The sequence below is a fragment of the Salmo trutta genome, chromosome 27, assembly GCF_901001165.1.
Source record: "Salmo trutta chromosome 27, fSalTru1.1, whole genome shotgun sequence".
NCBI lineage: Eukaryota > Metazoa > Chordata > Actinopteri > Salmoniformes > Salmonidae > Salmo > Salmo trutta.
The window spans coordinates 26,892,786-26,919,687 of record NC_042983.1 but is presented as its reverse complement, the minus strand read 5'-3'; the positions used below and the strand labels follow the sequence as shown (position 1 = coordinate 26,919,687).

General features: G+C 40.9%; 1 protein-coding gene across 1 annotated transcript; it reads left to right on the top strand.

Moving 5' to 3' along the window:
• The first annotated feature begins 551 nt into the window (after positions 1 to 551).
• scarb2a (scavenger receptor class B, member 2a) lies at positions 552 to 19,068 on the top strand. The gene is made up of 13 exons (XM_029717549.1): positions 552 to 1,069; positions 8,248 to 8,405; positions 8,772 to 8,919; positions 9,447 to 9,641; positions 10,654 to 10,745; positions 11,105 to 11,224; positions 11,712 to 11,890; positions 12,825 to 12,943; positions 13,167 to 13,240; positions 13,356 to 13,407; positions 13,623 to 13,775; positions 14,858 to 14,905; positions 15,218 to 19,068. The coding sequence occupies exons 1-13, from the start codon at positions 947 to 949 to the stop codon at positions 15,353 to 15,355; spliced, it is 1,599 nt and encodes a 532-aa protein (XP_029573409.1). The 5' UTR covers positions 552 to 946; the 3' UTR covers positions 15,356 to 19,068.
• The last annotated feature ends 7,834 nt before the right edge of the window (positions 19,069 to 26,902 follow it).

Genomic DNA, 26,902 nt, shown 5'->3' with positions numbered 1-26,902 from the left:
ATTCTATACCAAAATTACACATGTTTAATTGAATTTAGCGATCTTATTAAAACATTAACCCTAGTGAATAACAAACAACAAGAATAACATTTTCCTGAATCATTATAATAAGATTTTTTTCAGAGTGATTACAATTGCACTAGAATTGTTAATTTTTTTATTATTTAATTTATATTTTGTATATGCTTTAGTTTTTTCTTGTTAATACCTGCGTTCTGTTTTGTATGATGTAACAATGTAAATTGTTGATCTGTATATAAATAAATACACTGCTATCTCTTGAAAGAATATTACTTGCATAGTTACACATGAAAGTGAATTGGTCTCAAATTACGTCAGAACCTCAAGTTTACTTTCAAATCTTTGCTTGGTTGAATGTATCCTAATACAAAACAGCGCTATGTAGGTAGATCAAATCAAGGGCAAATCGTAGTTATTTAGTTTGTGCCGTCTTATGTTTCTGGTGCTAAAAAGTAAAACAGTGACCTCAGCCACAGAAAGCACGCTACATTTTAACACACCCACCGCCCAGCAGACACCAAAACGAACCTCTTCGCATGACCGAGTTCATTTGAATCTGGTGAGGGAGGGAGTGGAGGTCTGGCACCCGTCCTCAGCACTGTTATTTCTCCCGCTGCCTTCGAATAACACAGTCGATTCTCGTTAGGAAAACGGCTGTATGGGGAGAAGAACATTGTTCTATGACACTAAGGAAACTACCAGCATTTCTTATTTTCGAAGACAGTTTGCAAGTAGATGCATATCAACGAGCAATTTTGAAATTCGTATAGTGAGTTTCGCTGTAGTGTAAGAGGCAAAGTGAGAAGTAGCGGCTACCTTTTGAGTAAAATAAACCCTTAAAGATCAGAACCTAAAGTATTATCGTTAATGTTATTTGGTAAGTAATTTCACATTTGCCAAATTAGTTTGATAGTTGGCTGGCATCATGACTCGGAGATCCTGTGTAATTTACGCTACTGGAATTGTCTGCGCCCACCTACTGATAGTGGGGATCACCTTGGTGGTGGCTCAAGTCTTCCAAACAATGATTCACAACCGGCTAAAAAAGGTGAGTTGCAACTTTTTCCCACTTCAAACATGCATTTGATAGTTTTATAGTCTGGTGACTTTAATTTGTTAGTTGTAATTGCACTGAACAGCAGACGGTGAGTCACATTTCCCATCCCTTGTTATTAGGTGATGATGTTCGATAGATAACGTTACAGTATTTGTTTGCTCAATCCGTATCTCCAGTCATTCTCCCACCCAACATGGGTCAGTGCAGCATGCCTTCCAAGGTCGACAATTTACAAGTGCTGCATGCTTTACCACCAACCAGTGATGTTTTTTGTGTGGTAGGAAAGCAACATTGTATCATTCATAAATCCGCAATATTGATTCAACCCTCTTGAACAGCTCTGCAAGGCGTTTAGCATTTAAACTCAATGTATAGCCTGATTGAATCTCACCGGCTGATTTACAATGCCAGGTATGTTCCTGTCACAGCGCGTGGCGGTAACATCATCATCACCATGGATTAGTGCACTGTAGGCAAGCAGCCTGTTTTATTCCAACAGTAAAATAAAGCCCACTCACTTCATTTGCTTTATTATACATAATGGTTGACAGATGAGTTGAAATACAAGTCTACTGCTGCATCTTTATTTGCGGGGTATTCATCTCATTTACCTGTCTGTCACAATATAATTTATTTGGGAATGGGATTTAAAATTCTAAGAGCTTTCCTCGTGGTTTATTGGGTTTATCAGTAAGGGGTTGGAATCTCGTCAGAGAAGAGTCTGGGGGAGGTGCGTGCGCATGGATGGGGGAAGGGAGAGAGACCATGAAGGCTGAGTCCCGCTCCCTCATTTCACTCTTCATCCTTCTTGCTTACCAGGTTGAACATCTCTCGCATCTGAGAAGCCCTCTTTCTTAAAGTGTCATGCCCACATCAGCAGAAATGTCAGACTGTCATAGGGTATAGACACATAAACATTCGTTTCGTGGCCGCTGTTAAATGAATTTGGGTCTGGGTTTATTTGGGATATGGTGTCACCCTAGACCTAGAATACATAACATCATGAAATGAAACAAAATATTGTTGATGTTGTCAATCGGCCTACCTGTATTTTAAGTTCAATAAAGTGCAGGAGTGTTATGTGGACATATTGCCGGTGACTGAAAAGATAATAGATAAATTAAGAATGAATGTCCATCCACAACTGTACCACTTTTATATCTAAAACGGCTCATAGAACGACTTTCCTGGATCTTAAAACAACAGTGAGCATTAGTCTGTTTCATTGTTTCAGCCCTTGCCTGATCTAGGTCTAGAGGACTGCTCTGCCTGGAAAACAACCCTCTGTCCCCGTTAAAAAAAAGTTGACAACGATTTAAACGTATGACCTATGTTAACTTTCATTCAAACAGTTTGTCATCCTCTAGACTGGAAAACATGACACTGAATAACATTTATTATGGACTTGAGAAACGTTATCAAACCACAACTCCCACAGATGTTTCATGTCAGGTTTTCATTTCTTTTTGAGTGAACCAGATGGTTATGTTTTAATGTCTTTACCACTCTTCATGTGACCCATCCTCAACCACCAGCTACAAAAATAGTGAGTTTTTTGATTTTAGATAAGATTGATAAACCCTCAGCCCTTTGTCCCTGCTTGCCTGTGCTTGTGAGATCAAGGTTTGAAGCATTTCTAAGAGCGAAATGATGTAAACATGACATCTATGGAAGCCTTTGAGAGACTTTTTTCGAGGGTGTTAAAAACAGGAATTCTTCTAATCTAGGCCTTGACTTTACCAAAAGTTAGTGTTGCAGAGAAACGGTCACTCTTGGGAATTGTATCCGTTTGAGAGGGACTCCATTTGATTTATAAAAACAAAACAGACATCACTGATTGTGAAACTTGGCACCATACTGCTGAAGATGAGTCTGAATCACATGTTGGTGGTGTTTTTCTCACACTCACCTTTCGTGTATGTAGTCAGTGTTTGGCTTTAAAACTAGAATCCATAGTTGCTACATCCATTTAGACTAATATATAGCCTACCAATTGATTCCTGAAGAATATACAGTGCATTCAGAAAGTATTCAGACTATCACGTTTTCCACATTTTGTTACGTTACAGCCTTATTCTAAAATAGATTAAATAAAATTTCCTCATCAATCTACACACGTGTTGAGGCACAGATCTGGTGAAGGCTACTAAAAAATGTCTGCAGCATTGAAGGTCCCCAAAAACAGTGGCCTCCAACAGTTTGGAACCACCAAGACTCTTCCTAGAGCTGGCCGGGGGAGAAGGTGACCTTGGTCACCTCCATGACCAAGAAGGGCCTTGGGCAGGGAGGTGACCAAGAACCCAATGGTCACTCTGACAGAGCTCCAGAGTTCCTCTGTGGAGATGGGAGAACCATCCAGAAGGACAACCATCTCTCCAGCACTCCACCAATCAGGCCTTTATGGTAGAGTGGCCAGACAGAAACCACTCCTCAGTAAAAGGCACATGACAGCCCGCTTGGAGTTTGCCAAAAGGCACCTTAACGACTCTGACCGTGAGAAACAAAATTCTCTGGTCTGATGAAACAAAGATTTAACTCTTTGGCCTGAATAGAAAGCATCACGTCTGGAGGAAACCTGGCCCCATCCCTACGGTGATGCATGGTGGTGGCAGCATCATGCTGTGGGGATGTTTTTCAGTGGCACGGACTGGGAGACTAGTCAGGATTGAGGGAATATGAACTGAGCAAAGTGCAGTGAGATCCTTGATGAAAAACCTGCTCCAGAGCGCTCAGCACCTCAGACTGGGGCGACGGTTCACATTCCAACAGGACCACGACCCTAGGCACACAGCCAAGACAACACAGGAGTGGCTTCGGGAAAAGTCTCTGAATGTCCTTGAGTGGCCCAGCCAGAACCTGGACTTGAACCTGATCGAACATCTCTGGAAAGACCTGAAAATAGCTGTGCAGCAACGCTCCCAATCTAACCTGACAGAGCTTCAGAGGATCTGCAGAGAAGAATGGGAGAAACTCCCCAAATACAGGTGTGTCAAGCTTGTAGCATCAAACCCAAGAAGACTCGATTCTGTAATCGCTGCCAAAGGTTTTTCAACAAAGTACTGAGTAAAGGGTCTGAATGCTTATGTAAATGTAACTTTCAGTTTCTTATTTCTAATACGTTTGCATAAAATTCGCAACCTGTTTTTGCTTTGTCATTATGGGGTATTGTGTGCAGATTGAGTGGGGGGGCAATTTAATCCATTTTAGAATAAGGCTGTGACGTAACAAAATGTGGAAAAAGTCAAGGTATCTGAATACTTTCCGAATGTACTGTAACTTATAAATGCCTCAAGATTTTAGTTCAACTGTCATACCCCATCAACCCAAAATATAAGCTTATTTTAATCCGTTGTTTGTAAACAAACACTGTACACCCACAACACATGGGTAAAAGTATAATTGTAATGCCATGGATGGTCAGTCCTTGCATCCATAGCTCTATCCATGATTTTGAGAATGGTTACATTTTCTACAGGCCCATCCCTCAGCTTTTTACCAAAACGGGCAGAGTGACTGCTTTAATTGTTTCAACTGCGGATTCTAACTATAAATGCAGCCAATACAACACGCATGATTGGAATAGCTGGCTTAGTTTGGCTTGACTTTTCACAACTTTCAGGTGACTCAAATGATCTAGTAAAATTAAAGGGAAATGGCTTCTCAGCATCAAATATGCTATTTTGTTATATATTTCAAGATCTCAGGGATATCTTTATTCCATGCAAAGCGATATTTGACTCCACAGCCTTCATACTTTGCTGTACAGCATGAAATGGCCTATTAATTGAGTTGATTCATATGTCTTGTGCTGGAAACAGCCTATTTCACTGGCTCAATATGCCCACTCCAGTTATGTTTAAAACTGACTAGTCTAAGTGAAGCAACAGCCTTCTGCTTTCCCCCAGAGGAGCATGCCCCCAGTTCAATGCTCTAGCTAGTGAGTGGTGACCTTCTGCCCAGTTGTGTTGTGTAGTGTGTTTGTCAGAATGTGTGTATGAGGCAAAATTATTGTCAGATCATTTAGGACTCTGTAGGGAGTATGTACCCAGTTTCCCCTATATTCATTTAGTAGCGGTGGCCCACTGCTGCTTAATTCTTGCCACCAAATATGATGTAAATTTTTTTTATGCATATAATTCTTCTGAGACGCACTTTTAAATGGACAGTCCATTGGCTCAATGACTGAAAAAGTCTGGACGGGAAACGAGTTTGTGCATCCGTGTTGAGCCACACCTTAAAAGCGACAACTGAGCTTCTCTGAGACCTCAAGATGAGCGAGTGAGCGGTGTGAATGGTAAAGGCCTTTCTCATGTACACTTTACTCAAGGGACAGAGAAGGCAATCAGTAACCCCTTATGTAAAGGACGGGGGGGTTATGAATTTGCAAAACGTAAGATATGTTACGAATTCCAATTTCTTGTGGCTGTTAGCTAGGTGGCTAATGTTAGCTAGGCTAGGGCTTAGGGTTAGAGTGAAGGGTTAGCTAACTTGCAAAGTAGGTCAAAAAAAAGTACTAAGTAGTTGAGAAGTTGTTAATTAGCTAAAATGCTAACGTTGTCCTTGATGAGATTCGACATTTCCGTTATACGCCCACCCATCCTCCTTTCGTTTTTGTCTTAAGTAACCTTACCAAACGTTTTATATGCGGCAATGATCAGATTTTTTTTTTTTTAAGTTTACCGGATAAATTCTAGGGCTGGGAGGATACCAGTATCGCAATACTCATTAGTATCGTTTTATATATCTAGTCTGAGACTAGACGCAACATAGTAAACACCCATATCTAGACTGAGACCAGACCGGGTTGAAACTGTCTTTCTAGTCAAGCATTTGTAATGTGGGCTAATGTTAAACACGATTGAATGCATGTTTGGGTAAGCCGTCATTGTAAATAAGAATTTGTTCTTAACTGACTTGCCTAGTTAAATAAAAAAGTTTACACTAATGGTGTTTTAAAATGCTGTGGAATTGTGGTGGAATTTACTGGAGCTGGGATGATACCAGTATTGCAATATTTATTTCCCATGGCAAAAATAAAAACAAGAAGCAGACAACTCTTTGGTCCTTCAAAAACCTGTATGTAAAATATTGTGTTCTATAGTTAGATAATAAATGCATGTGACTCTGGATGATAACATAATTATATTTGTTTGCAATATTAGGGTTGTTTTCCTAAGGAAGTTAAACCCGTTTTATTTCCTTGCCACGATACTAATGAGTATTGCGATACTGGTATCCTCCCAGCCCTAGAATTTACCGGTAAGCTTTTTTTTTTATCTGATCATTGCCGCATTTCAAAAACAGGACAAATTTAGTCCCACATGGATTACTATGGTGTGAGAGACTTATCTGAACACATTTAACCACTCATCTAGTCATATGATGACCAATAGGACAGTGCTACTACTCCGTATTGTTTATTCAAACTGTCATGCTGCCAATTTGGTGAGTGGTCATTTAAGGAAAAATGCAATCATCCCTTGATCAGCCTGCTGGGGTTCGCCCAAACCTCCTCCTTTGCTGTTTTCACTCAGGTTTTATTCTTGTTCTGACAGTTATTCACCTACGAAGGCGTTTTCCCCCTTCCCCTGGGGTTTTGGTGTGCTGGCATTGCGGGCTTTGGTGTGCTGGCATTGCGTCTTCACTACATTATTTGCAGTGTGTGTGCTCTCTCCTGGTATAACGTGAAAGGGTTGTTGATGGGTGGTGTAGCTGAAATCAAAAATTAAATAGCTTTTGAAAGCCAAAATATCTTTAGTTTAGAGATGAATGGGGTTACTGTTTCAAATAGCTTTTTAGGCCAATGCTCCTTCTATCCCTCAAATGTACTACCCTAAACAGACGACACCATTCTGTATACTTCTGGCCCTTCTTTGGACACTGTGTTAACAACCCTCCAGACGAGCTTCAATACCATTCAACTCTCCTTCCGTGGCCTCCAACTGCTCCTAAACACAAGTAAAACTAAATGCATGCTCTTCAACCGATCGCTGCCTGCACCTGCCCGCCCATCCAGCATAACTTCTCTGGACGGTTCTAACTTAGAATTTGTGGACAACTACAAATACCTAGGTGTCTGGTTAGACTGTAAACTTTCCTTCCAGACTCACATCAATCATCTCCAATCCAAAGTGAAATCTAGAATTGGCTTCCTATTTCGCAACAAAGCATCCTTCACTCATGCTGCCAAACATACCCTCGTAAAACTGACCATCCTACCAATCCTCGACTTCGGCGATGTCATTTACAAAATAGCCTCCAATACCCTACTCAACAAGCTGGATGCAGTCTATCACAGTGCCATCCGTTTTGTCACCAAAGACCCATATACAACCCACCACTGCGATCTGTATGCTCTCGTTGGCTGGCCTTCACTTCATAATCGTCGCCAAACACATTGGCTCCAGGTCATCTACAAGACCCTGCTAGGTAAAGTCCCCCCTTATCTCCGCTCACTGGTCACCATAGCAGCACCCACCTGTAGCACGCGCTCCAGCAGGTATATCTCTCTGGTCACCCCTAAAGCCAACTCCTCCTTTGGTCGTCTCTCCTTCCAGTTCTCTGCTGCCAACGACTGGAACGAACTACAAAAATCTCTGAAATTGGAAACACTTATCTCCCTCACTAGCTTTAAGCACCAGCTGTCAGAGCAGCTCACAGATCACTGCACCTGTACATAGCCCATCTATAATTTAGCCCAAACTACTACCTCTTCCCCTACTGTATTTATTTATTTTATTTATTTTGCTCATTTGCACCATATTATTTATATTTGAACTTTGAACTTTCTTCAAACTACAAATCTACCATTCCAGTGTTTTTCTTGCTATACTTTATTTACTTTGCCACTATGGCATTTTTTTGCTTTTACCTCCCTTATCTCACATCATTTGCTCACATTGTATATAGTCTTATTTTATTTTTTCTACTGTATTATTGACTGTATGTTGTTTACTCCATGTGTAACTCTGTGTTGTTGTATGTTGTCGAACTGCTTTGCTTTATCTTGGCCAGGTCGCAATTGTAAATGAGAACTTGTTCTCAACTTGCCTACCTGGTTAAATAAAGGTGAAATAAAAAAAATAAAAAAATTACACTTGGAGAGATCATTGTTGTTTTGGACCGTCCTTAAATAACTGTATTTCTCTATTACAATATTTTTTTTTTAGGAATTGACTTTGACAGAGGCAAGCCAAGTATTTGAGTCATGGAAGAACCCGCCGCCTCCAGTCTACATGGAGTATTACTTCTTCAACGTGACCAATCCAGAAGTGTTCTTAGCAGGGGGAAAGGCAGTGGTCACCCAGATTGGACCTTACACTTACAGGTGGGTTGACAACACACTCACTGCTGTCCTTTGAAATTAGGAGGCCTCAGTTCACACAGGGCTGAATCTTATCTTGAGATCCAAAATCATAACTTTGACTTAAGTGGAAATCATGTATCGATGCCAATGGAAGGTTTTTGCATGTGCGCATCTCAAGTTAAAATTCGGCTTACAATGTATTTGTTTTATTATCTGTTTGTTTGATCATGGGAAGCTGGTAATTCAGGTCTTGGGAAAGTCCTATTGAATGAAAGCGGTTCCATGCTGCTGAACCTGCTGCTGGACTTGTTTGAACATGTCTTTCATCCCCATGTGAACATCTATGTGGACCGACTTAATCCTCATATCCACATCTTTCCATAACAGGGAATACAGACCCAGGGAAAATGTGACTTTCCTTGAAAATGGAACCAAGGTTTATGCCCTGAATCCCAAAAGCTTTGTCTTCGTCCCAGAGAAGTCCAGAGGTAATCCAGAGGTCGACATTCTGAGGACAGTCAACATCCCAGCTGTGGTGAGTTAGTATGCGTCTCTCTCGGCCTCTGCTTGTTACCTCTACATTTGGTATACTTGTACAGTCTTCGCTTATGGCCCTGTATCTTAGCTGCCATGGACACGTTGTATCTGCAATATAGTGTGTTATAAACTGTAGTGCAACACAGTTTGAGTTGAGGGTGAGGGTGTGAATTATTCCACAAGTGTATCCTCTTCTGTTTTGGTTAAGTTTAACCTTTCAAGAGTCCCAGTATAACCACTGTAACCCTGTATTGACATTCCTTTACTGCATCATTCCAGTAGACTTTCCAAGCATTATGCTAAATGGTGTATTATGACATTTTGGTGACTTGTTCCTACCAACTTTTTACTTTATAGCAGACACTTTCATGGACATAATCCAATTTCCATTAATGAGAACCAGACCAGAGTCTAGACAGCAACAAAAGCTATAGACTTAGAAACGTTGTTTATAATTTTGTTACTAGTGGTATGATAGCATGTGAGCTCTAACCCCTTCTCTCTCGGTTTCCTCTCCCTCTACAGGCGGTGATGAGTGAGCTGAACTCCTACTCCTTCCTGCTGCGTACCATTGTCTCCATGTATATGAAGTCCATCGGCGTGGAGATCTTCATGACCCGCACTGTCCACGAGGTGCTGTGGGGCTTCAAGGACCCTCTGCTCACCAAAATCCACAGCATTAGGCCAGAGGTGGATGAGATGTTTGGGCTGATGTGGAAGGTAGGCACTGTTTGTGTTTAGTAAAACCTTGAAATATGCTTAGTCAGATTACACTTCTGAATACAGTCATTCACTAAAGTCATAACCTTAGCTAATGGCCGGTCTTGAAATTTGTGATTTAACCGAAAGTTGTGAAAGTGCACTAGAAATCCTTTAGTCATTGAACCAGTAGGTGGTTGGTAGGGCCTGGGAGGAGGTCTCTGTTGGTAGGGCCTGGGAGGAGGTCTCTGTTGGTAGGGCCTGGGAGGAGGTCTCTGTTGGTAGGGCCTGGGAGGAGGTCTCTGTTGGTAGGGCCTGGGAGGAGGTCTCTGTTGGTAGGGCCTGGGAGGAGGTCTCTGTTGGTAGGGCCTGGGAGGAGGTCTCTGTTGGTAGGGCCTGGGAGGAGGTCTCTGTTGGTAGGGCCTGGGAGGAGGTCTCTGTTGGTAGGGCCTGGGAGGAGTGAAAATGACAAAATGCTGATGAAGCTGTTTACTTACCCTTTTTCTGGGAGACTCGTGTCTATGGAGACTCACATCTGCTATTCCACCTCATGCAATAACAATGTGAATAGTTTTCTCAGGTTCCACAAACCAGATAATTGTGCATTATTTGGAATTCCCCTGAAAGATCTAGACGTTGGGTAGAATTTTACCTAAATTGTAAAATCTCGACTGTCAAAGCATTTGTCAACCGTTTTGGTCAACTACAGTCTCTTACCGCTGCCTATAAAACTGTAATACGAGAAGGAAAAACAGAACAGGATAGGCAGTCTACAGTAATGCAGTGGCATTTTTTTCCCTCTATAGCACAATATCCCCCGTCAGTACAGTTCCAACAACTACAACCAGACACTTTAAACACTGACATTCCTTCCCAAATGACCGTTTTAACAGCATTGTTTTCCCTCTGCTTATCAAGAGTCCGTGTCTGTGTCTAATTCTGTACCTGTCCACTGTTCTCCTGGATGTTGGATGTATTCCTTTTGATATGACAGTCTAACTGAACTATTGTCTTTCTCTCTCTCTTCTCCTAGAAAAATGGAACTCATGAAGGAGAGTTTGTGTTCTTGACTGGCGAACGTGACTACATGGAATATGGCAGAATAGACACATGGAACGGATTGACGTAAGGACCTTTATTTCCCTCTGTTTTCCACCTTCATGTTGTTGTAGTTAATGGTTCTCAAAAAACATTTCTCATGTCAGCATTTTTCTTTTTGGTCCTTGCCCTGTGACATTGAACGGGAATGAATTGGGATCTGTCCAAATCAAGTATTCAAAGTCCAAGGATAAACTGATTTGCTCCCTGTCATGACAGAGCAGATTGCAAATTCGTATATTTAAATATCAGAAATAGAAAACCGCTTCCAGGCGTTTTAAATGAAATCAGTATCTGGCCCCGCCATGTTGTTTTATAATAACCTTGTGTAAACGAAAGCTTCTTCTTGATGTCTAACATATCCCATACCTTTCCCCTATCGACAGTGAAATGTCGTGGTGGTCCTCTAACCAGAGCAACATGATCAACGGGACGGACGGCAGTGTGTTCCACCCTCTGTTGTCTAGGAAAGAGCTACTGTACATCTTTGCGGCTGACCTCTGCAGGTACGTCAGTTATATCTCCAAATCTGTATTGTCTGTAGTTTTATTATTTGTTTACAGTCAAAGCAGCCAGTACAGAGGGGGATGGTGGTTTAGGTGACAGCCAAGAATTATCGAGAAACGACTGACTCGTATTCGTATCGGACTGGTAAACCGCTGTAGAACACGCCACACCCTGGCCATGGTAAACAGGTGTGAGTTGGGCATGTTTCAACCAACACCATAATGCGTGAGGAGAATCTGGAGAAGAGGCACATAATATAAAATGGAGCTTTGACTCAATCAAGACCGTTATACTTTGTCTTCTCATATTTACCCAATGTTCCACACAGTAGGTGACACATTTGTTAACACAGACCTCACAATCTCCTCTGCAAAATGACATGTGTCGAACTGAATTCCAAATTCCTGCTGTAAGTTTTGTGAACTGAGAAACTCCTACACAGCTTATGTGTTCTTCTCCTTATTCTTACCTGCCTCTGGGGTTTAGGTCTATCCATCTGGGTTATGTTGAGGACGTGGACGTGAAGGGCATCCCAGCCTACCGTTTCGCCCCGCCCCACGACGTCCTGCAGAGTCCTGAGGAGAACCCCACTAACGCCGGCTTCTGTGTGCCAGCTGGGGACTGCCTCGGCACCGGAGTGCTAAAAGTCAGTGTTTGCAGAGAAGGTAAGAGATGGTTCATTACTGTCACAACCCTGGTTGGCATAACATTATATGTGCCCTAGTTCTAACTGCAATCCAAGCTCCAATAGATATCAGAAATGTCCATGTTTGAGGATCCAGATTTCATAGTAGTGTAGATGGTGAATGATTAACTCTGGATGAGGGCTATAAAACACTTGAATTTGAGGATAAGGATAATCTCCAAAGGCCCTCATAAAACGATCACATGGCATATAAATGCACTACTGTGACCCTTAAGTCTCGTGAGGGAAGGAGATATATTTTTAAGAAACATCCGCTTTCGTAGTGTGGTGCAGAGAAAGTTCAACAATCGGGGCAAAGTTATTCCTCAGTGTTCGTAATGCTGAAATCACGGTTCTATTGATTTGAGGCTGTTTTAACCGCGTCCTCTCGGGCTACAAAGTGAATAGGACCCTTTATTAATTCCTTGTGGTGGTTTGAATTCCGTTTGTCAGATATAGCAGTTTGAAGAGTTTCCATATTCCTTAGTGAGGGTTATTGGCTCCCACACTGTAACACATTACATGGTGTCTCTATGAGTAGTACCTTGTGGAACTTCATAATGGTCATTCTGACCTCAAAGGAATCGTTTTGTCTTGGGTTGTAAAAACCCGTCCATAATTTCACTGTATCAGAACATGTCCGGTACAGGCCGCCTTTCCAATGGCAAGGAAGGAACTTGACACATTTTTGCTATTTGTTCCGTTATCTCCATGCACACGTTATCAATCTCTCAATTTTGTCTTTGATGTTTCCCTTTTAGAGCCCCAATATTAAAACATTGGACTTTGTTTTGCCTAATCCTCTCTTATGGCAGTCCAGGATAAGGACATTTGATCTATTTGATCATATAGGTTGCTTGTGGTGTTTTGTCTTAAATCGTGTGTCTTTCCCATCTCCTTCCTCTTGTCCATAGGTGCACCTATCGTGGTGTCGTTCCCCCACTTTTATCAGGCAGATGACAAGTACATCAATGCTGTTGATGGACTGCACCCCAACAAGGAGGAGCACGAGACTTACCTTGACCTTAACCCGGTATGAACAAACATTTTATCTACCATATATAGTGATGAGGCCAATATGCATGATCAGTTATGGGGCCTATACACTTACATAATCTCATTGTGAGTATAAGTATACTGTATTTAATAGCTCTATTACATGTTGTATGTGTTAATGCCTCCATGTTGGAAAGGGCCAGTTCTAACTGAATAAGTTTATATTACTTCATTTTAAAGCCTTATTTTGTTTTTTTTAGACCACTGGGGTTCCCATCCGTGCTTGCAAGAGGGCCCAGCTCAATATAATTTTGAACAGAGTTCAAGGCTTCCCGTAAGTATAGCAATCTGAACAGTTTGCCAGACTGACCCTTCTCATCCCTCATACGAACTGAGTGAAAAGGCCTATTGTTGAACCTCAAGTCCTCACTTCATTTTCTCTTCCACAGCGAAACCAAACATCTAAACGAGATCATTTTTCCCATCATGTTTGTCAATGAGGTAAGACTTATCTCCTTCCTTTCGCTCCAATTTATTTTGAGAAATTCAGTCAGCCTCACGTGCAGCCAAGACATGTCAAATTAAGTTGTATTAGACAAAAATCCAGATATTTAGCTAGAGAGAACCTTCTAGTCTATTATTAAGATCAGTTAATAACAACATATTAAAGACAGGTTAATAACCTTAGTGACCCCCCCCCCCCCTCCTTCCCCCAGACGGCTACTATTGATGATGACTCTGCTGCCCAGATGAGGACCCTGCTGCTCATCGTGACCCTGGTGTCCAACTTCCCTCTGCTCATCGTGGGCATGGGAGCCATCCTGCTCATTGTCCTAGTCGTCCTGGTCTGCAGGTCTCGCCAGAAGAAGGTAAGACCTGTCCTCTACCCCTGCGCTTATTACCAGGAGACCCCAAACACATTTTTTTTGTAGCAAAAAATCTATAATATTCATAAGCTTCTCTAAAATATAGTGTAAATTGTGCACGTCACTCACAATATGTCAGTTGTCCCAGGAGGTTCTAAGTGATTAGAATTGAATGGTGCATTGACACAACAAAGGTTTTATGTTAGCTTTGACTGTGCTCTTGCATGTTTGATCTGTTTTATATACAATTTATTCTTCTATATTAACATCAGTGGTCTGGTGTCTGAGTTCTCCATCTCCTTGCATGTTCAGTTAACACCGTGCATGAGGAACCTCACATAGTCAACATGTGCTGCCTTCTGTAATCTCTGTATGAAATGATAGTGCTGCTGGCCTTTCTAACAATTTTAAATAACTGAGGTCAAAACAGGAAGTATAGATCTTAATTTAGCAGTCCCCGTTGGCAGATAGACAGTCACAATGATGACCGTGTATAGTCTACACTACCGTACAGGCCAAAGAGTGCTCTGAACTCTAGTAACAATAGTTCTGTAGGATAGCCAGGGTACTTTCAACACTTATCTGTGTTTGTCTAGGTTAGTCCCTCTGACCCCATTCCCCACCCATCAGTTGTGACTCGGCTCGATAGGGGTTATCTTAGTAGAAGTTCACATGTCATAGCTTGGAATATCAAATAAAGCTATAATCCTTCATTCAAACATTAACAAAGCTGTGTTTTGGTAAAAAGCTAAGGAATGGGTCTGGAGAAATGTAGCCATTGACAGAACCACCAGACATGGATGCATGGACTGACCATTGATGATATAAAATACTTTTAACCATGTTTTGAGGCTTCAGTGTTTGTTTACATTTACATGGCTTACAAACATTGGAGTAAAACAAGCCTGTATTTTGGGTTCTGATGGGGTACGACAGTTGAAATAAGCTTTTGAGTCATAAGTTATTTTTTCCAAAATCAATGAGTTTATCGTTCATTTATAAGACCAAAGATGAATGTATCAACTAAGGATTCCAGCTATGATAAAACATTTCTGTAACCCCCCCCTTTTTCCTTTCTGTTTTAGAATGAAGTAAAACGTATTGATTTTACTGAAGCTTTTCATTCTTTTACTGTAAGTCTTCATTTGCTTCATTTGTCATTTTCGTTCAGTTATTAGCAATTCTTGCTTATTGCTTATTTTAATATCTTTAAGTATAATATAAACATTTATTTAACATTCATGCTTCATAGTGGTATTCATTAAGTTGAAAGTATTTTGAGTTTGTTGGTTTTGTACAGTGACATTAATTAATGATTTATCCACAATTAGTTTATTATCTACCATTGCAATATATTTCCGATTTAGTTGTAAATATATAAAATGTTTGTTGTTTTCATGGTTGATTTCTGCTTTGTCGTTTACAAAATGTCCTCCCCTCTTCAGACGGCAAAAGATGAAACGGCCTACACTCAAGTCAGCGACAAACCAGAGGTTGAACCATCAGAAAACAACTACACCAACCAGCCAATGAGGAACGGCTCCTACATCGCCATGTCTCCCGTGGAGGCTCAGAAGTGTTGATGCAGGCTGTATTGTGTGGCGGAGCAGCCTGGGCGTTGTATTATAACCAAGGCAGGGTTTTGCAGTGCGGCCAGGGGTTTTCACTTTTGGGCAACAACCCCAATAAATGTCCATGTCAATCAAGATGCTGCTCTTCTCAATGACGCTCTTGACTATCCTGCTGAGCATGGTCTTTCTGCCTGCCATAGTGCAAAACGACAACTCCTGTCTACTACTACTACTACTACTACTACTACTACTACTACTGTCACTTCTGTCTCTGTTCTGTTGGGCTCAGCGCTGGGTTCATGAAGGAACACTTGGACAGCCAGGACAAAGCTTTTTTGAGTATTTTCTGCGAGGGAATAAGTATCAAATTAGGCAGTATTCTCACTTATTAATAACAACCACTGAGCAGTCACTATCAGCCTTGCACTGACTGATGGGTAGTATTCACCTGATTTAATGAAGACAAGAGGGTCCTGAAACATTTCTTTGTATCAGTGTTTGTGAAGTCACCTCAAACAGCCATCAGATTAAAACATCTGGTATTCTTCCCTCCCTGTAACTGATTATTCACTGACTCAGAATAGAAGTGGTTTTGCTAGTAAAACTGTACTTAGCATGTACTTTTTGAAGAAAAAAGAAATGGACTATTTATAATACATTTCCTTTTCCTGGGATGAATCCGTCAGTGCACACACCCAAGTTGTTATCAAATAGAATTTGTGACAGTTTGTGTGCATGTCTTACCATGCAGTGTCCTGTTTTTGATTGGACTATGGGTGACTATTTTTCTTGACGCAGGCTCAGTGTAGTATGACAACTGAGAAACTAGACATTTAGATTGTTTTCCCTTTCCCTTCACCTTTTTCCCCAACACTAGTTTGAGACAGAATTTTTTTAAATCTTAGACATTTCCTCAGATAAGGCATTAGTAAATAGCTGCTTTCCCATTAAGGATGATTAATAGCCAAAGTAGATATGGCCTAAACTTTCATCTCATATTGAAATTGTAAGAAAAAAAACATACCCACAAAACTTACAAGGGAGACTTGAACCAACTTTCTGCCTTACAATTTTCAGTGTTTCTTTGTTGATATGGTAAAAAGCTGGATATCTTAATAGTTGTACATATGCAATGGGGAAATGTCTGGCTACCCCTGACCTAATCCAGCAAGTAGTCACAGGTGTGCCGAAGACACTTTTTTTTTAACATCAGTGTCGACCCACTTTTGTGTGTCTGCATCAATACTTGGAGAAAGCACAATTTGGATTGATAGTACAGTCCTCATAACAAGGTGACCAGGTTTTCACATAAAGACGAAACACTGTTAGAAACACCGACTGGTGCGCCATAAAGAAAACACAGGTGAATTGTAGAGTAAACAGTCGGGCCCTGCACACCGCTTCTGCTGTGCATGTTATGTCAGAGTCAACTGGCTTGCCAAGGAGCTGTAGGTATTCAGACGAACATGGCACTTGAAACGCTCTTTGTCTGATATTTTTTTGGCCATCGTTGGTCACTAGTCTCTGTGTCGTGTCAAGCCTTTTGGCAGTTGCTTCTGGAAAAAATGAACTAAGGCCATAATACTGTCAACTTGAAAATTCCTGCACTTTCCCAAAAAAAGAGAACATGCCCTGTATGTTTTGGGGGTTGTTATATAAAATGCAAGGGTCCTTCTGTGTATTTCAGTAGTTTGCCCCGGGTTGTTTTTCAATGTGGTTCCTGAAGTGTTATTCTAGATGGACACTTTGCCTTTGTTACTTACTTTTCAGTACATTGAATATTCTTTTTTTTTTTTTTTTTTTGTATCTATTATTGCTGCTATTAATTGCCATAACCTATGGACTTGTATTTTTCTATGGATGAGCCATCCATGCTCATATTCTGTTTAAGGTTGTTCCAATGGAAACCAGTATCAACTTATGAATTGCTATGTCTGGTCTCTGTGAAGCAACTCTTTAAATATCGAAGAATATTTGAGCAGGATACAATGCCCAAAGCTTGCTGTCATTTACTGGAATTAGCACATAACTATAGATAGCAACACATTGTAACATGAGGAATTGTCCATATTGGGATAATTTAGATATTTATAATACTTGTTTCTGTGGGTGATGATGGGGTTTGTTCAACTGGAAACTCTGGAGTTCTAGATGGGATGCCCTAGTAAACAAATTTAATATTTTGTTTTTAATATATATTTTTATTTTATTTTTTCAAGCATGAGTTTGGTTGTGCAATTAAGGACGTCTGTCAGACATGGTTTTGGGCATACTCTCTGAAACTTTGGTCCTGGTTATATTCTATGTCAAGGACCAATAAACAATAGGCCTTTTCAGCTCAATCAATATACAAGCAATCATGGCCTTGTGCATGTATTGCTTACTTGTTTAATCATCACAGTATATCTTACCATCCTTATTGACTTGAATCTATAAGACCTTAAACCTGAACTGTGTGCACGTGCGCACACACACATACACCTGAGCCAATACTTACCACTGTCTGACTGACTAGTCCCATTCACCTTTTGTACCCAATCATTCAAGTCCATTCGCTCCCCTGTGCTTGACCAAAGATAACCTACATGGATCTGTTCCAGCTCGTGTTTACTCTCCTCGGAGATAACGGTTGTGCCAGCGCCTGCCTACCTTCTACACTATGGCTGCGTCTGGAATTGCACCCTATATCTTATACAGTGCATTACTTTTGACCAGGGCCCACAGGCTCTGTGTATTTACAACAGTGTTTGAGTAATGTGCTTCTCCCATCAAGGCCAAAACATGTGGTTTTTACAATTTGATCAGGATTATTAATATCAAGCGAACTTCAAAGGGTTAAAATGCATCTCTAATGTGAAGGGTAAAAAACGGAGTTATGTATTGACACAGCAATACAAGATTATGTACAATTTTTTATAAATGTTTTTTAATCTGACACAATATTTATGTATCCATATGTTCAATGTTATATTTGTCCCGAGTGTACATGTTTTGTGGTCCTGTTTCATTTCTAAGTACAGTTTATTTTTTAATATTCAACGGGGGTTATCGCACACATTTTCAGTTTGTATCATGAAATGTTTCTCACAGAAAAATGCATCTTGTAAAGATGGTTCATAATGTGATATATTGATCCATCAGTGAGAGTAGCAAAGTCCCCAAATGTTCTGAGAGAATTCCTTGATGGTTGTGAATGTGTGTGTATAGGATAATAAGCTAATGTAGACCTATTTTTGTGGAGCTAATGCACAGTTTTGTCAAACTGGAGTGATTAATTGGAAGGCTGACTATCTGTATACATGTGTAGGGAGATTGCCTTGGTGCCAGAACAGGAACAAGGGAAGTGTACACACAATCTAACCCATAGATGAATGAAGCCCTCCTTCAGGGAAGAAGAACGCTGGTGCCATAAATCCTTTTATTTCATCAATTTACTTTCAAGTTACCGATTTTTGTTTTAAGCAGTGTAGCAACTGTATAATGTTCACATGTCATTGCGTGTAAGTTTCTCAGTCACCGACTAACAGACATTTCATGTTACTTCTGAGATTTATATTTTTTTGCTGCTGAAAATGACAATCGTCATGTTGGGTGCAAAACTATTTCAAAAGTAATCCATAATTTTTTGTTAATTTACACTGCACAAATGTTTATATAATGCTTTTGTAAACATTTTTAGTGTATTTGCAAAAATAAATAAATTTGCAATGAATGCAAAGAATACAGTTGATGACTTCATTTTTTCAGTCTTCCTTGCTTTTAATACACTACCGTTAAATACTAAAGTTTTACTTTTTAATACATGGAGACCGTAGTAGTTTAACATATTTTTTCTGCTTGTGGTATTTGTTGGTGCCTTCACACACTACATGACCAAAAGTATGTGGACACCTGCCTGTCGAACCTCATTCCAAAATCATGGCCATTAATATGGAGTTGGTCCCCCCCCTTTGCTGCTATAACAGTCTCCACTCTTCTGGGAAGGAGTTCCACTAGATGTTGGATCAGTGCTGCGGGGACTTGCTTCCTTCCATTCAGCCACGAGCATTATTGAGGTCGGGCACTGATGTTGGGCAATTAGGCATGGCTCGCAGTCTGCATTCCAATTCATCCAAAAGGTGTTTGATGGGGTTGAGGTCAGGGCTCTGTGCAGGCCAGTCAAGTTCTTCCATACCGATCTCGACAAGCCATTTCTGTATGGACCTTGTTTTGTGCACGGGGTATTTGTCATGCTGAAACAGAAAAGGGCCTTCCCCAAACTGTTGCCACAAAGTAGGAAACACAGAATCGTCTAGAATGTATGCTGTAGCGTTAAAATGTTCTTTCACTGGAACTAAGGTGCCTAAGCCGAACCATGAAAAACTACCCTAGACCATTATTCCTCCTCCACCAAACTTTACAGATTATTATTGTAAAATAGATTGTGTCTGTAAAATGTACAAGTATGTAAAAGCTGGAAGTAGAAGCTTAAGTGTTGTTCATTAGTTTACTCCAATTAGGGGAGGGGTGGTAGGGTTAGTGGAAAATGTGTGTGTGTGTGTGTGTGTGTGTGTGTGTATATATATATATATGTATATATGTATATATATATATATATATATATATATATATATATATATATTTGCAAAAAAATCTATGGGGGATTGGAAATGATGCAGACAATTACATTGATGGAAGCTATAATCTATTTGCAATAAAGCTGATCTATCCTATAAGAAAGAAAGAAAAAAAACTTTACTGTTGACACGCATTGGGGAAGGTAGTGTTCTGGCATCCGCCAAACCTAGATTCGTCCGTCGGACTGCCAGATGGTGAAGCGTGATTCATCACTCCAGGGAACGCGTTTCCACTGCTCCAGAGTCCAATGGCTTTACACCACTCCAGCTGATGCTTGGCATTGCACATGGTGATCTTAGGCTTGTGTGTGGCTGCTCGGCCATGGAAACTAATTTCATGAAGCTCCAGACAAACAGTTATTGTGCTGATGTTGCTTCCAGAGGCAGTTTGGAACTCGGTAGTGAGTGATGCAACCGAGGACAGATGATTTTTACACTCTTCAGTACTCTGTGGTCCTGTTCTGTGAACTTGTGTGGTCTACCACTTTGCGGCTGAGCCGTTTTTGCTCCTAGACGTTTCCACTTCATAATAATAGCACTTACAGTTGACATGAGCAGCTCTATCAGGGCAGAAATTTGACGAACTGATTTGTTGGAAAGGTGGCATCCTATAGTATGACGGTGCCAGGTTGACAGTCACAGCTCTTCAGTAAGGCCATTCTACTGGCACTTTGTTTATGGAGATTGCATGGCTGTGTGCTTGATTTTATATACCTGTCAGCAACGGGTGTGGCTGAAATAGCCAAATCCACTAATTTGTAGGGGTATCCACATACTTTGTATATATACAGCGCCTCCGGAAAGTATTCAGTCCCCTTGACTTTTTCCACATTTTTTTACAGCCTTATTGTAAAATGTATTGTTTTTTCCCCCTCATAAATCTACACACAATACCCCATAATGACAAAGCAAAAACAGTTTTTAAAAACATTTAGCTAATTTATTAAACATAAAAAACATAAATATAAAATGTACATACATATTCAGACCCTTTACTCAATACTATGTTGAAGCACCTTTGGCAGCTAGTCTTCTTGGGTATGACGCTACAAGCTTGGCACACCTGTATTTGGGGGGTTTCTCCAATTCTTCTCTGCAGATCCTCCCAAGCTCTGTCAGGTTGGATGGGGAGCGTTGCTGCACAGCTATTTTCGTGTCTCTCCAGAGATTTTCGATCGGGTTCAAGTTCGGGCTCTGGCTGGGCCACTCAAGGACATTCCGAGACTTATCCCGAAGCCACTCCTGCGTTGTCTTGGCTGTGTGCTTAGGGTCGTTGTCCTGTTGGAAGGTGAACCTTCGCCCCAGTCTGAGGTCCTGAGCGCTCTGGAGCAGGTTTTCATCAAGGATCTCTCTGCACTTTGCTCTGTTCCTCTTTGCCTCAATCCTGACTAGTCTCCCAGTCCCCACTGAAAAACATCCCCACAGCATGATGCTGCCACCACCATGCTTCACCATAGGGATGATGTCAGGTTTCCTCCAAAGGTGACGCTTGGCATTCAGGCTGAAGAGTTCAAACTTGGTTTCATCAGACCAGAGAATCTTGTTTCTCATGGTCTGAGAGTCTTTAGGTGCCTTTTGGCAAACTCCAAGCAGGCTGTCATGTGCCTTTTACTGAGAAGTGGTTTCCATCTGGCCACTCTACCATAAAGGCCTGATTGGTAGAGTGCTGCAGAGATGGTTGTCCTTCTGGAAGGTTCTCCCATCTCCACAGAGGAACTCTGGAGCTCTGTCAGAGTGACCATCGGGTTCTTGGTCACCTCCCTGACCAAGGCCCTTCTCCCCCGATTGCTCAGTTTGGCTGGGCGGCCATCTCTAGGAAGAGTCTTCGTGGTTCCATACTTCTTCCATTAAGAATGATGGAGGCCACTGTGTTCTTGGGGACCTTCAATGCCGCAGAAATGTTTTGGTGCCCTTCCCCAGATCTGTGCCTCAACACAACCTTGTCTCGGAGCTCTACGGACAATTCCTTCAACCTCATGGCTTGGTTTTTGCTCTGACATGTCAGCTGTGGGACCTTATATAGACAGGTGTGTGCCTTTCCAAATCATGTCCAATCATTTGAATTCACCACAGGTGGACTCTAATCAAGTTGTAGAAACATCTCAAGGATGATCAATGGAAACAAGATGCACCTGAGCTCAATTTCAAGTCTCATAGCAAAGGGTCTGAATACTTAGGTAAATAGGGTATATGTTGTTGTTTTTTTACACATTTGCAAACATTTCTAAAAACCTGTTTTCGCTTTGAAAGGGATCTGAATACTTTCCAAATGCACTGTAAAGTGTAGTATATTAGAATATATGCATTTCGTTTTTGAGAACTGAGGGAAATCACTTTGGGAGTTTGGTTATGAGTTCTACGAGTTTTGTGAAAAAAACATGACTCACATTTTAACAACCATGACACAGCAGATCTGAATAGTCATGACTGCACTAAGATCATTTAGACTACTATACAGATAATTTATACTACTATACAGATCATTTAGACTACTATACAGATCATTTAGTCTACTATACAGATAATTTATACTACTATACAGATAATTTAGACTACTATACAGATCATTTAGACTACTATACAGATCATTTAGACTACTATACAGATCATTTAGACTACTATACAGATCATTTAGACTACTATACAAAGGAGGTTTGTGTTGGCCAGATTCACTGATCAGGTTTCATAGTCTGTGGTTCCTCTTGTCATCGAATAGATGGCATGTTCCTCCAGATCGTATGTGAAATGCTGTAACGTTCCATTCAGGATGAGAGCTTTGTGCAGCTTAACTATACAATAAATGGTCAGAAACTACAGCTTTAACTGAACAAAATACTAATGTTTTCCTCCTTAGTAGTACCCCTAGCGATGATCTCATCTTAACCATCAAGCTTAGGCCTACTTATAACTTTTGGGCTAGCCTCGGAGTTCCAGACCTAGGTTCTGTTCCAACAGCAGGTTTTTAACTTGGTTTAGAAGAGGCCAAAGTAAATAGTATCCCAGATCTCCTAGGGTGACCAGTAACAATGCATGTCCCCTGATGCGCTCCCAGCCTGTCTTTGCAGTCATTAGTCACCCATGTGTGATGTGGGGGTTGTGACTGAGAGGAGGGCCGGAGGGCAGTCTTTGGTGGTCATTCACCTTATTGGCCAGCTAGCAACCACCCCATAGGCCCTTTATGGCTCCTGAGAAACTAAGGAACACAGTAGTCTCAAAACATTGAAAACCTCGCCTTGCAGATAATAGTGGTGTTTGTCCCTCTTCTAACATGACCTCAGGCTCAGAATTCCTATAAGCCATTTTATTTGTCCTATATACGTTTGAAATGGACACTTGTGGCATGGTTCTCCATATCTTCTACCATAGTTGTTTTGAAATAAAAATCAAATCAAATGTATTGTTCACATACACATATTTAGCAGATGTTATTGCGAGTGTAGTGAAATGCTTGTGTTCCTAGCTCCAACAGTGCATGTTTGGGCACTGTCTGCAATGTGTGGGTGTAACCAGGTCGTGTTCTCTCTCTGGTCCTTTTATTCTTTCTGTTGAGACATGACTTAATGGTCATTCATTTCAAAATCCTTTAGGAAATGTGTTCCTGATGCTTATGATAATTGTTTGTGAGTCTAGGTCACAGAAGGGTAAGCCAAGAAAGTACTGCTTCAAGCCACTGGTTTGTTCAACTAATATTTCCATGTCATAAAAGGTGTGGTTCTTCCTTGTGATTCACACTTTAATATTTATTGGGCTTCGTTTTTTTTTGTGGATCGCCAACAGAGCAATTACGTTCTCAATCAATTCTGAAAATCCAATAAAATGCTTTTTAACCTTCAGAAATAACATCCCAAATGGATGGTCTTCCTCTCCATAAAACAATATTGATTCATCAAGAAAAGCTCATGCAGGAAGAGTTTAGGGTAAATGGAACACTTCTACCCATGGCTGTATCATAGTCTTGACAGGTGAAAGCGATGTGGCTGAAATGAATCCTTTTTCAACTATCGGTAAAAACCAGAAAGAGATAGCAATAGAATACTGAGACGGCCTTATATCTGATTGGATATATGCACGTGAACAACAAATGGGGTTTGTGCGCCATCTGGTGGTTAGTAGTAAAGAGATCAGTGTTCACGTCCTAATTTCTTTTTAAACGGCATTGAGCTGCTTGCACAATGTATTTTATGATAAATCCAAGGATAATACCATGTTTTCCTTCGGATGTTTCATACATGTTTTATTTTACTGTATTGGTATATGATGTAATCTAATATCTGCCACTAATGCACTCCAGTAACTGTATTCTGTTGTAGCTCAAAAAAAGAAACTTATGGTTGCTTCAAACTAACATTTGTAATGACTCCCATTATATCAGTACCAAGTTCGCTATCATGTGATCAAGATTGTATTTGTGAAACACACCTACGCAGGAACGTACATCGCACACACACGTTCTACCTGACATTCTTGGATGAATTACCCATAGGTAAACATGCCAGTTGAAGCTCGCATCCGCTACAAGACCATGGTGCTTGCCTACGGAGCTGTGAGGGGAACGGCACCTCCGTACCTTCAGGCTCTGATCAGTCCCTACACCCAAACAAGGGCACTGCGTTCATCCACCTCTGGCCTGCTGGCCCCCCCCCTACCTCTGAGGAAGCACAGTTCCCGCTCAGCCCAGTCAAAACTGTTCGCTGCTCTGGCACCCCTATGGTGGAACAAGCTCCCTCACGACGCCAGGACAGCGGAGTCAATCACCACCTTCCGGAGACACCTGAAACCCCACCTCTTTAAGGAATACCTGGGATAGGATATAGTCATCCTTCTAACCCCACCCCCCCTGTAACCCAGCTATAGGCACGTTTAAGTATGTCTAATATACAGTATACTCTGACCCAGTGTAGATAACCTTGACTAATGTTTTGACCAGGAGCCGGTTAACACTTGGAGAATAAACAGATAAGCAGCAGTATTTATGCCTGCCTGCCCTTGAGGAAGTTCGCAGATTGCTACGAATCTCTCAGAGGAACGGGTCTGACTCCCCATATGCATATACCTGTCTATTGTTTGTCTATTAAACCTTTAAATATAGAAGTCGTTTGCCTTATCTTTGGGTTCAGCATTTTTCACACCTTGAGCAAACCAATTATTCCTGACATCTTTAAATATGTTCAATAACATTACAGCATCAACAGCAACTTAATGAAAATTAATACTCAAAAGTGAACAAAACATCTGGCAAGTCATAGCTTGCCCAAAAATTGCATGTTTTAAAAAAATAATTATTGAGGGAATTATGGGGCTTAGTAAAGAATTGGTCCAAGACAGGCAAAAAAGAGCTGGAGAGGTAATTGGTGCCATCTCCTCTTCTATGGTGGTGTTTATACAGTAAACCAGAATGTGCCGCTGAGCTTGAGGTCTGCTCTTTTGAGAAAGGACCAATGGCGATTTTAACATGTAAATCTTGGTGGGGCAAAAGTTGGGATGCATGCCAGCAAAGCCACAACACAACACTAAACAATACATTATAACGCACTATAACGGTAACAAATGGTGCCCACAAACTGTTAGGGCCTACATAAAGCTGTCCCAACAGCAGAGCTTTCTTTTCAGCACCATGGAGTGAATCCTTACCGCTGCTACACCTAGCCATGTCTGGCAGCGAAACAGTTCATTCAGACTCATTTACTGCTTTTAAAAAAACATAGATGATAAGGCTGACTTGCTTAAACAAATGTGGTTTAAAACTGACAATTGAGATGTATAAAGTATTGCATAAGGGGACGACGAGCGGATACGAGGCAATTCGTAATTTAGATTAAGACGTTAATGAGCGAGCTGGGACGGACGTAGTCAATATAAATATTTGTTCAGCACTTTTTAAATGTACAGCGACATAATTCAGAACTTGGGCCGTTCTTACAGTATTCTCCCTGTACACCAAGTCAGAACCGTAGGATAAATAAAGGGTGCATTTAAGCAGACAATAAAAGCTCTTACAATATTTGATGATTACATTTCTCTAAAACAGGCTGTAGGGTACATGTGCACCACCAAGTCAGAACAGTGGGCTAAGTTATGAGGGGAAAAGGGACCAAATTATTAGGGTGAGGCACATGGGCTACTAACAGTTTACTACACAACATTCACTTAGTATTACTTTCTTAGCTACAGTATACATATATATTCCTGGAATATTACATCATTTATGCAGCAGCATACAATACATTTTTGAACTCACCTTGTTGTGCTGTGCTCACTTGAACAGGAAGGTGGCGCGGCTGTCCTTCTTTATTTGTCATCAAAATCTGGCATTCTCTGGATGTATGGTGCTTTCAAGACAACTGGGAACAAGGTTGAATCATGATGTCAGTGATCTTCAGGTCGGAGCTCTAGAAGAGGCCCGAGTTCCCGAGTTCCCGACTTGGAATTCCGAGTTGGATGACCGTTCAAAACTTATTTTCCCAGTCGGTGCTTATTTTTTTCAGAGCTCCCAGTTGTCTTGAACTCACAGACATCTGACATTTCCCAGTTCTGAGTTTCCAGTTGTTTTGAATGTGGCAGAAGTCATGCTGGATTGACAGTATGGCCAATGTATTCAAACTTTTCTGGCTCATGGCATGTGAATGTTTTTCCTTTTAAACTTGGAAAAGAGACCCTTTAACCCAGACTTGGACCACACACCCACTCCACTGAATAGCAGGCTAGTGATTGCTCCACACCACTCATTGTTGAATTAGCGATTTCCAACTTGTTGTGTAATGTTTATGTCCAATGTTTATGTCCAATACTCAATAAAGCAAAAAAGAGACCATGTTTGTATGCGGCTTTATTAACACAATTATATATTTTTACATTGTTTGCGAACTGTGACACATATTAATTCCAAAATAACATGCAAAACAGGCAACAACGAAATATAGACAGTACAGGTCAAAGGTTTGGA